Consider the following 11,734-nt stretch of genomic DNA (forward strand, 5'->3'; position numbering starts at 1 on the left):
TGAGAGAGAACTTGAGCGACTCAAACACTTTTTCTCTACTTTGTTAGGATTTATTTCACATCTTTTTGCTATCCTTTTAGATATCTACTTTGTACTCTTTACTTCTACTCTATCTTTTAATACAATGCAATTTTCGTTTATCTATGTTTGTATGTTTTCTTCAATGATTTCCGAGTAGTGAAACAGAGTTTCTAGGGATGGGATAGACAATTAGGTGTTCTTGATCGGTTAAGATGTCTTAGCTTGGTTGTTTATGTTTACAAATTCATTTCTAGATTGGTGTTCTTAATGCTATCAACAAACTGAGAGGTTGAGATGAGATCTAGGGTGTTTTACCATCGAGAGGTGTAGATGAAATGTTTGAATCAATCAATGCTAGAGATTTACTCATTTAGCCTAAGAGATTGGATGTGTAAGGAGTTTATTGACAAAAATGAATCGGTTTGTATTGCCTGCTTGGTCATGTTTCTCCAACGAGAGTTGCGTACGGAAGTGATCAAGGTTGATTGTTTATATCACGAGAGTGTTTTAACAAGATTTTAGAGATTCATTGTCTAAGGAATATTTGCTTGAGGCATGTAGGAAATCCATAATGGTCAGGAACACTTAGGAGTCGATTAACCCATCCTTAGGAGCTTTCACATTTTGATTGTTTACATTTTTATTCATAACTCGATCCTTTACCCGAACTGGTACTTGATCAACAGCTTTGTGTAACCCTTTGAGCTGTTCATACTCATCTTGCTTACTCGATCACCCCACCCGATCCTGTACTCGAATGCTTGCATCGAGTGCTTAGGTCTTGTGGTTCTTGTATATTTGCTTTCTTTTATTTATCTTAGGATTGTTAGATCAAAATTCTTGCTTGGCTTGACTTGCATAGTTCTGATAATATCTCATCTGCTAGCATAACAACCATTTAGATTGATAAACCTTTGTACTACAACTACATAGGAAATTGACACCCTGGGTGAATATCCTGTTATCAATTTGGCGTTGTTGCCATTTGGTTGAATTTAATTTGCTACGTTTAAGATTTCATCACTTGCTAGATCAAGTTCTCATTTATACTTTGGTTTGGAACTGACTTGTTTACTTTCGTGTTTGATTGTTTTGCATTTCAGGTACAACCCGAGTACCCACCTGACTCGTCACTCGATCACCAGGATTGGGTTGACCTTCGTGTACTCACTCGGTTCACTGATATTGCATGCAAACACGATCCAAGGATAGCCAACACTTGAGTCCTTTCATCGACAACATCGATAGACCAAGGTTACTCCATCAACAACAAGTCCAGCAACCACAACCACCAACAATTGAGGAGACAATGAAAAATCAGAATGGTCCACCAGCTCCTCAAGAGAGGACTAACATAGGAGCAGGAGATGCTCCATCTACTCACACTCAAAGACATGGCATTGTGTCACCTGCTGTTCATAACAACAACTTTGAGATAAAGAGTAGTCTCATCCAGATGATACAAAGCAACAAGTTTCATGGATTGCCAATGGAGGACCCATTGGACCATCTGGATGAGTTTGATAGGCTTTGTATCCTAACCAAGATCAATGGAGTTAGTGAAGATGGATTCAAAATCCGGCTTTTCCCATTCTCTTTGGGAGATAAAGCACACATCTGGGAGAAATCACTCCCCAAAGAGTCCGTCACCACTTGGGAAGCATGCAAGAAGGCGTTTCTAGCCAAATTCTTCTCCAACACCAGAACCGCAAGGCTGCGAAATGACATATCAAGCTTTGTTTAGAAGAACAATGAGACGTTTAGTGAAGCTTGGGAACGTTCAAGGGATACACAAGCAGATGTCCTCATCATGGATTCAGCAATGCTTCATTGCTAAGTACACTATACTGAGGTGTAGTCCCTAAGATACGGATGTTGCTGGACAGCGCAAGCAATGGTAATTTCCTCAACAAGGATGTTGATGAAGGTTGGGATATAGTGGAGAATTTGGCTCAATCTGATGGGCATTACAATGAGGAGTACAATCGCACTGTGCGATCTACTGGAGAGGAAGATGCCAAATACAAGAGAGACATGAAAGCCCTAAATGAAAAGCTCGATAAGCTCCTCAACCAGTAGCAGCATGTACATGCAATCTCAGAGGAAGAACAGTTTCTGCAACAAGATTGGGAGAGTGCTCAGCTAGAGGACATGAACTACATTTATAAGCAAAGCAGTCACACAACACGGTCCAGAACCTACATCCCCAATAATCAGACTATCAGCCCAATACCTTCATATAATTCCTCATTGCTAGATTTGCTCTCACTAGTGCACCAGGTCCTGTCAACTCAGAAGACCGGTGCCATACAAATTACTACAAGATTCGATGATCTCGCCTGCCGTTTATCAGCCAATTTCCAGCAACTACACAAAAGTTTGATGCCTTAGGCTCTCGAAATCAGGTGCTTACAGATAAATTGGCTTCAACTTCAAAAGGTCAGGAGTCTGCGCTAGCAATAGCCCTACTGAGTGGATGCCAATTACCACCTCGAACGGCACCACCACACATTACTGAGTACAACAATGACTTAGATGGGGAGGATCTCCGTGAACCGCCCACTCCTGCTCAACCACCAAACCATTCTACAGAGCAACCCGATCCTGCACCCGATCACACTATCCAGATAGATGATTGGGTTGACATTCCGGTCAGTCCACCTCCTACAGACAAACCAAGAGGAGAGAAACAGAAAGAGAGACGATTCATCCCCCCCTCCTTACAAGCCATCCTTGTCATTTCCTGGATGATTTCACAAGGAACTTCTTGAGAAGTACAAGGCTTTGTTCGAAAAACAGATGCAGGAACTCGAGCTCCACATGCCTCTAATGGACGCTTTCACGCTGATCCCCCTTACCAGAAATTTCTGAAAGATGTTGTGATGGAACGGATAAAATAAGTTCAAGGAATGGTCATACTCAATCACGAGTGCAGTGCTATAATCCAGAGGACTACTGCACCTAAGAAATTGAGCGACCCGGGGTCGTTTACTTTACCTTGCTCGATTGGACCTTTGACGTTCGGAAGATGTCTCTGCGATTTGGGGGCATCAGTCAGCCTAATGCCTTTAACTGTAGCCAAACGTCTTGGATTTGAGAAGTTCAAACCCACCGACATCCAACTGGTCCTAGCAGATCAAACTACAAGGTTGCCAAGCGGAATATTGGAAGACTTGCCGATCAAGGTAGGGTCAGTAGACGTACCAACCGACTTCGTGGTTTTGGAGATGGATGTGGAGCAAGTGGATCCGCTTATCTTAGGACGACCATTTTTAGCCACCGTAGGGGCAATGATAGATGTGAGGAACAAGAAGATCGATCTGAAGCTTGTGGAAGACCTTACTATGCAGTTTTGATATTAGGGAAACTATGAAAAAACCCACAATCGCAGGGTAAACCTTTTGGATAGAGGAGTTAGAAAAACTGCATGAGGAGGCGTTTGAGAACGTGATAAAACTCTAAGTGTTCTTATGGAACATTTCTTTTGGCCGCATTTGAAAAGAGATGTGGAAAGGTTCTCTGCAAAGTGCATCACTTGCTTGAAAGCAAAATCCAGGTCACATCCTTATGGTTTATATATGCCTTTGCCTATTCCTAACCTACCATGGGTAGATATTTCTATGGATTTTGTTTTAGGACTGCCTAAGATCAACAACCGAGATTCTATCTTTGTTGTGGTGGACCGGTTCTCTAAAATGGCGCATTTCATTCCATGTAACAAGACAAATGATGCTACTCAAACTGCTGAGCTCTTTTTCAAAGAAGTTGTGCGCTTACATGGAATCCTAAGGACCATTGTTTCAGATCGAGACACCAAATTTCTCAGCCACTTTTGGAAGACTTTGTGGAAAAAGCTAGGAACTAAGCTACTCTTCTCCACCACTTGTCATCCTCAAACTGATGGCCAAACTGAGGTAGTTAATCGTACTCTCTCCACTCTTTTGAGAGCTACGGTGGGTAAGAATCTCCGAAACTGGTTATCCTGTTTACCCTATATTGAATTTGCTTATAATCATGCTAAGCATTCTGGTACCAAATTCTCTCCATTTGAAGTTGTCTATGGTTTTAATCCTCTAACCCCATTAGACATCACACCTCTGCCCCAAGCTGTTTATTCTAGTGCAGAAGGAGTCACCAAAGCTGATTTTGTGAAGAAACTCCACCAAAAGGTTAAAGAGAATCTTGAGAAGAAGAGCGCAAAGAACAAAGAGCTTGCGGATAAGCACCGCAAGGAGCTGACGTTTGAACCTGGAGATTGGGTCTGGTTACACATGAGAAAAGAAAGATTTCCCAAGGAGAGGAAGTCCAAGCTGTCACCAAGAGGAGATGGACCATTTCGGGTCTTAGAGAAAATCAATGACAATGCCTACAAGATTGAGCTACCAGGTGAGTTGAACATTTCTCCTACCTTTAATGTTGCTGATTTATCTCCTTTCCATGCAGATGAAATAGTTCTGCAGACAGAACTTTCTCAAGAGGGAGGGAATGATGAGGACATCAATAGTAAACTTCCGAAAGAACCCGTTCTGCCATTTCCCGAAGAACCCGTTCGATCATTTCCTGAAGAACCCGTTCTACCAATTCCTGAAGAACCCGTTCTGCCAACAATGATACACAAACCTATGACTAGGCTGGGAGCAAGAACCTTAAGGGAACAATTCAACAAGTCCATTGCTAGTCTGATTACTCTCACTGAACTAGAAGATTCCAAAGAAAAGACACCACAAGCATCATTTTTGCCAGTTCTACAAGGAATTAAAGAACCCGTTCTTTTCATCATTTCTGAAGCAATCAATGAAGGGCTGGAGCGTGCATGAGAGCTATTATCAAGGTAAGTGTTTGAATTCAAATAATAAATGTTGGTTCTTTCTTGTTTTGCAGGAATCGACCGTTGGGTCTTTATGAGTCTTTTTATTTATTTAAGTCCTAAAATCAAGTCTGTTGTTTTTGCAAATTTAGTCCTTTTATTTGTAATAAATTTCGACCCTAGAAGGTCCCCCGCTGCTGGACCATTATATAAGGTCCCTTCTCAGCATTGTAACCTTTGAAGTTTTAATGAAATAAAATGAGAGTTTTCTTAGGTTTTCTTCTGAGATAGAAGCAACCACCCTTTTCTCCTTCTTCTTGTGTGTGAATCCTTCAAGACTGAGATTTGACTTATCATAGATCCTTTCACAGATCTGTGTGGCGTCCCTCAATCCACCCATCTATCCTTTCATCTTCCACTGCTACCGAATAGATAGAACAGTGTTTTCAACCATTTGTCTATTCACCATCTCTTCACTGCACTCAATCTATCATCCACTGAATAGGCAGAACAGTGTTATCAACCATTTACCTATTTCCATCTATCCACTTGGGTTCCCTCATCTGGGTTCCTATATCACTTACCAAAAAGCCTTACCCTTGAAACCGATTAAGCTCGATTCGCCTTCCATTTGCAAGAATTCGCCAAACACTTAAATGAATGTGAAAGAGATGTTCTTTGGAATTGCAAGTCTTTACTTTTAGTTGGAGGTTGAACTAGATCGATGCATGGTAATAAGCATAGAAAAATATTTGTAAGTATGTTGATTGATCATAGCACCATTAAACTATCTTTAAGGACTATAGATTGAATCCTTCGCTTAGCACAAAAAGGTTATGAGTACCCATTTTTAAAACTCATCCTCCTACTTCCTTGCTAGAGGACTAGCAAGAATTAAGCTTGGGGGTCTGATAACTCTCTAATTTACATGTTTTAAGCATCTTTTTTTTTGTCCATATTTTGCATTGTTTATACCCTTACCTTAGCATTTTTAGGTCATTATCTGTAGGAATTCATATTTAGGCCATTTAGGGTGTTGCATTCTTGCATTTGCATACTTTGGATGAAAACAGGTGCTTTAGAGCCTAAAATTGGGGAAAACAAGGTCAAATACGAGCATGTAACCGAAGGAGCTATTGAGCAGGAAGAACAGTCCGAACCCCAACCCGATCGAGGAGGATCCAAGAGAAGGAAGAACAACCTGAAGACCTACCCGAGGAGTAACCTTTCCTCATCCTCGTGCACCCCATCGAGCAGACCCTCGGGCAGGATTGGGAGGCTAGGTCAAAAGGGGTTTCCGTATATAAACCCCCCTCTTCTTCCTCTCGCCCTAGCATGCCGCATACACTCAAACCAGAGAGAGAGCTTCTGAGAGAGATCTTGAGCGACTCAAACACTTTTTCTCTACTTTGTTAGGATTTATTTCACATCTTTTTGCTATCCTTTTAGATTTCTACTTTGTACTCTTTACTTCTACTCTATCTTTTAATACAATGCAATTTTCGTTTATCTATGTTTTTATGTTTTCTGCAATGATTTCCGAGTAGTGAAACAAAGTTTCTAGGGATGGGATAGACAATTAGGTGTTCTTGATCGGTTAGGATGTCTTAGCTTGGTTGTTTATGTTTTACAAATTCCTTTCTAGATTGGCGTTCTTAATGCTATCAACAAACCGAGAGGTTGAGATTAGATCTAGGGTGTTTTACCATCGAGAGGTGTAGATGAAATGCTTGAATCAATCAATGCTAGAGATTTACTCACTTAGCCTAAGAGATTAGATGTGTAAGGAGTTTATTGACAATAATGAATCGGTTTGTATTGCCTGCGTGGTCATGTTTCTCCAACGAGAGTTGGGTAGGAAAGTGATCAAGGTTATTGTTTCTATCACGAGAGTGTTTTAACAAGATTTTAGAGATTCCTTGTCTAAGGAATATTTGCTTGAGGCATGTAGGACATCCATACTGGTCAGGAACACTTAGGAGTCGATTACCCCATCCTTAGGAGCTTTCGCATTTTGATTGTTTACATTTTTATTCATAACTCGATCCTTTACCCGAACTGGTACTCGAACACCAGCTTCGTGTAACCCTTCAAGCTGTTCATACTCATCTTGCTTACTCAATCACCCCACCCGTTCCTGTACTCGAATGCTTGCATCGAGTGCTTAGGTCGTGTGGTTCTTGTTTATTTGCTTTCTTTTATTTATCTTAGGATTGTTAGATCAAAACCATTTCTTGCTTGGCTTGACTTGCATAGTTCTGATAATATCTCATCTGCTAGCATAACAACCATTTGGATTGATAATCCTTAGTACTACAACTGCATAGGGAATTGATACCCTGGGTGAAAATCCTGTTATCACCCTGCTTCAAAGTAATACCACTCTGTTCTTGTAAAACCTCAATGCCAAGGTAGTATGTCAGCCTCCCAAGTTCACTCATCTCAAACCTCGAAGACATAGCCTGTTTAAACTCGTAGATCAACTTCAAGTTACTACCAGTGACAAGAAGGTCATCAACATACACTGCAACGATCAACAATTGATCCTTTTCTTGTCTTCGATACAGAGCAGGCTCTTTAGCACAACAAACAAAAATTAACTCCAACATAATTTGATTGAGCTTGTGGTTCCAGGCTTGGTGAGCTTGACGAAGTCCGTAGAGTGCTTTGTTCAGCTTATACACCAGTCTTTCACTTCCTCTCTTCATAAAACCTTCCGGTTGAGCAACAAATACTTCTTCCCTAAGTTCTCCGTGTAGGAAGGCAGTCTTGACATCCAAATGGTGTACTTCCCAACCTATAGATGCAGCCAAAGCAAGCATGAATCGAACTGTTTCGAGTCGTGCCACCAGAGCAAACACTTCATCGAAGTCGACCCCGTGTTTCTGCACATATCCCTTTGCAACTAACCTTGCTTTGTACTTGTTAATGCTCCCATCGAAATTCCGTTTGATTTTAAACACCCATTTCAAACCTATAGGTTTAACGCCTGTTGGTAACTCCACTAAGTTCCATACTTGATTCTTCTCAATGGAACTTAGCTCCTCGTTGCAAGCGTCTCTCCAAACCTCTAGCTCCTTTGCTTCATCATAGTTTCTAGGTTTGTCATTCAACGACAGTAAGAGTCGTTCTTCCTCTTCCTCTGCTAGAAGCACATTGATGTGAGCGCCGGACACGGTCGTCAACAGAGTCGCTCGGACAGACGGTCACTACGGACGGACGGAGGGATGCTGCGGTCGGAGAGACGCTGCGGACGGTTGAACGGTCATTGCGGACGGTTGGACGCAGATCTCTGGTGGCAGAACGACGATCGGCCTTCGAACTTGTCGGTTCTCTTCAAGGCTTGATGGGACGGAGGGGATCGACCGATGAGAAATTCGACTCGGTGATCTCCAGAAGTGATGGACGGAAGCGGGACGAGATTTGCCGATGAATAACTCAACTCGGCAATCTCCGGGAAGGATGGTCAGATGGGAGAATGACTCAGTAAGAAAACTCGACCCGATCGGTTCTCAAGGAAATGGTCGAATGGGACGCTGCGTACAGATGGACGACGGACGCAACAGATAGAAGGGTGGATTGTTGCGACGACACACGAGAGATGGCTCGGCTCGTGATACGGTCGAACTAGGGGATTACGAACCCGGTTCGTGAATCTCCTAGGGTTTCTCAAGAGCCAAGTCCCAGACTTGGGCTAAGGAGAGAGGTGAGACAAGAAACAAGGATTCTCTCTTTGAAAATTAATTCAATCTTCAAGTCTGAGTTTTACAATGAGGGTTTAGGCCTTTATATAGGGAGGCTTACATAAGGGAACACTTAACCCTAGAAAATATGGCCATGATCTAAACCATACACATTGCCATAAAGCAAAAGCAAAAGTAAATCAAAGCAAAGACCAATCCAACGGTCATAGAAGGTTCAAGAAGAAATTAAAAGGAAGGAAGGGAAAGAGATAGGATTGCCACGTCATTGGCTGGACGCGGTGATAGGATCTTCACTTCCTTGGCTCCTAAGCATGTCAATGAAAGTTTCCAAGTCATGAGCCAAGCGGGAACGAAGTGGAGATGCACTAGAGCTCGCTGCCTCGTTAAAACCTCTTTGGTAAACCTATTGGGACAAACCCAAAGTAGGGAAAAGAGTACAGCTCCTTCTAATGACTTAGGGATGTCTTCACACTAGCTTGTTGGTGAAGACATGCGTATCAAGCTTCCCAAAGCTGGTCGCACCCTAGGCTCTTCTTTGGTGATGCTAGCCATGAGCCTTTGGTGTAAAGGTTGGAGCTTGGCTTGAACTGCCCAATAGATGACCTTGTCTTGCTCCTCCTTGATGATCCTTGGGGACTGGTTGGTGCTGGACATCACTAGGAAGGCTGGTCCCAAGTTGTCCCGCGGGTGGTACGAGTGGCCAAGAGGTATCCGGGTGTTGTCCGAGAGGTGGCCGAGAGGTTTCCGAGATATGTCCGAGAGATGCTAGTGTTCATGGCCGAGTGACCGATCCCGTGCTCACATCACACATAGTCGCTCAGATAACTCGGCTTCGCACTAGCTCGAGTTGATCTTCTTAACACAGGTTGAACTGGTTCCGATACTTGTTCTTGACTTTCTTCTAGCACCTCAAATCTATTTTTCAACATTAGGAACTTGTTCGCATTCTGCAATGTCTTCTCGTAGACCATTGTTACCAAAATTGCCAAAACTTACAGTGAAGGACCCTGGAGCCTCTGTCTCTCCCTGTGATTCACTCCAATTCCACGTCTTGGTTTCGTCAAACATTACATCCCGATATGCTTTACTTCTAGGCTCGGTTCCAAGGTGTAGCAGTGCACGAGATCTATCATCCAGCTTCTTTAGATGTTGTGAATCCACCTTAGCATAATCATCCAAAGACCCGTAAGTGCTTCAAATTTGGCTTCTTGCCTTTAAGCATCTCATATGGAGTTTTGTCACACAGTGATCTTGTGGCAACTCTGTTGGTCAAATAGGTGGAATGTCTCACTTCCTCTCCCCATAGGTAATTAGGAACATTCATGTGTTTCAGAATGCTTCTTGTCATCTCAAGCAAGGTTCTGTTTCTTCTCTCCACCACACCATTTTGTTGAGGAGAGTAGGGAGCAGTCAAGTGTCTTTGAATCCCAGATTCTTCACAGAAGTTTATGAATTCATCTGACACAATTTCACCACCTCTATATGTTCTAAACACCTTGATAGTTGTCCCAAGTTCTTGCTCAATATGAGCTTTGAACCTTTTAAATGCGCTGAAAGCATCACACTTATCCTTTAAAAACAGAGACCACATGTACCGTGAATGATCGTCGATGAGCACAAATATATACTTATTTTGTGCTTCTGTTGCAGGTGTAATAGGACGACAGAGGTCTCCATGGATCAAGTCAAGCGGTTTCTCAGCTCAAAACCTTGTTGCTTTTGGAAACGTCTTTCTCACTTGCTTTCCGAGCAAGCATGACACACACATGTCCTTGTCAAACCTCATGTTTGGTATTCCGATGATTAACTCCCTTCTCACTATTGACTCCATTGCTTTAACATTGATGTGACCCAGTCTCTCGTGCCACCTTGTAGATGTATCATCCGTGATTTGCAGTAAGTGGTGTTCAGTTTCCATATGGACTTTGTAAAGTCTGTTATGTGACTTGTTTGCCTTCACTAGGAGTTTTCCATCAAGATCATGCATAGTTAAGTAGATCTCCTTCATTCTTACTTCACACCCTGTCTCTGTGGCTTGTCCGAGGCTGAGTATGTTGCTCTTGAGATCCGGTATCCCATAAACTTGAGCCAAGATTATTCGATTACCCGACTTGGTGACAAAAAGGACTGAGCCTCTCCCTTTGATGTCGACTCGCGAGTCGTCACCAAACCTTATCTTTCCAGTGACAGTCTCGTCGAGTTTGGTGAAACTACGGTTGTCGGTCATATGATTATTGGCTCTGTTGTCGAGGTACCACACATTGTCTCCAACTGTTTTCGTCTCATATTTGTGTGGCTTGACCTTCTTCTCATTAAGGAACACCACCTCATGCATTAGTAAGTTTTCAGCTTCTTGAGTCTCTGAATCAGTTGAGTCTTGAATCTCCTGTAGCTTAAGTAACCTGTCCGGACAATTTGAGGCGTAGTGGCCATGTTTATCACAGCGATAACAGACAATCACCAACTTATCTCTACTCTGATAGTTGCCACGACCTCGTCCTCTTCCTCGTCCTGTGAAACGTCCACCCCATCCTCGTCCTTGATCATAGTCTTCTTGGTAGTTATTTGCATACATAAGCTTCGTCTAATCCTCTTCCTGATCTTCCTCATCACGAATTCGTTCCTCATATGCCTTAAGTCTACCGACTATATCCACAGAGCTAGTTTTGTTAAGATCAAGAACCTGCTCCAACGCTGCAATGATGTGGATATACTTTTTCCTTGGCAAGCTGTTAAGAAACTTCTTGACCATCTTAGGCTCCTCAATACTCATGCCTAACGCTCCAGACTTTGATGCAAGTTCTGATAATTTTCCCACAAAATCATCAATTGTATCCGTAGCTTTCATCCTCATCCTCTCGTACTCTGACATAAGAGTCTGCAGTCTTGCCTCCTTGACTCTTTCTGCTCCAACAAAATGTGACTTGATTGCCTCCCAGACCTCCTTAGCAGTGACTAGGTTACCAACTTGCAGGGTTAGTATTTCCGAGATAGATTGGAACAAAAGGGCTTTGGCTAGATCAATCTTGTCAGCATCCGCTACCTCCTCTGTTTCAATTGTCTCCCACACTTTGTTTACCTTCAGCACTATTGTCATCTTCATTGCCCACACCGTATAGTTGGTGGTGGTGAGCATCGGACATTGAAGAGTCGAAGTACCGGTCTCCTTTGGTGTGGATGTCATAGCAACGATATCTTTCAT

General features: G+C 42.6%; 2 protein-coding genes and 1 non-coding gene across 3 annotated transcripts; 1 reads left to right on the forward strand and 2 right to left on the reverse strand.

Annotated features, from left to right (window-relative positions):
• Window positions 1-1,732: 1,732 nt before the first annotated feature.
• Window positions 1,733-1,838, reverse strand: LOC147932887 (small nucleolar RNA R71). The gene has a single exon (XR_015576859.1). It is a non-coding gene; the product is annotated as a small nucleolar RNA R71 (small nucleolar RNA).
• Window positions 1,839-2,930: 1,092 nt separating this feature from the next.
• Window positions 2,931-3,377, forward strand: LOC104733896 (uncharacterized). The gene has a single exon (XM_010453421.2). It carries the CDS (start codon window positions 2,931-2,933, stop codon window positions 3,375-3,377), a length of 447 nt encoding a protein of 148 aa, XP_010451723.2.
• Window positions 3,378-11,116: 7,739 nt separating this feature from the next.
• LOC147932888 (uncharacterized) lies at window positions 11,117-11,734 on the reverse strand. The gene has a single exon (XM_087477214.1). It carries the CDS (start codon window positions 11,732-11,734, stop codon window positions 11,117-11,119), a length of 618 nt encoding a protein of 205 aa, XP_087333340.1.

The sequence above is a fragment of the Camelina sativa genome, chromosome 12 (genome assembly GCF_030686135.1).
Source record: "Camelina sativa cultivar CO46 ecotype springtype chromosome 12, ASM3068613v1".
Classification (NCBI taxonomy): domain Eukaryota; kingdom Viridiplantae; phylum Streptophyta; class Magnoliopsida; order Brassicales; family Brassicaceae; genus Camelina; species Camelina sativa.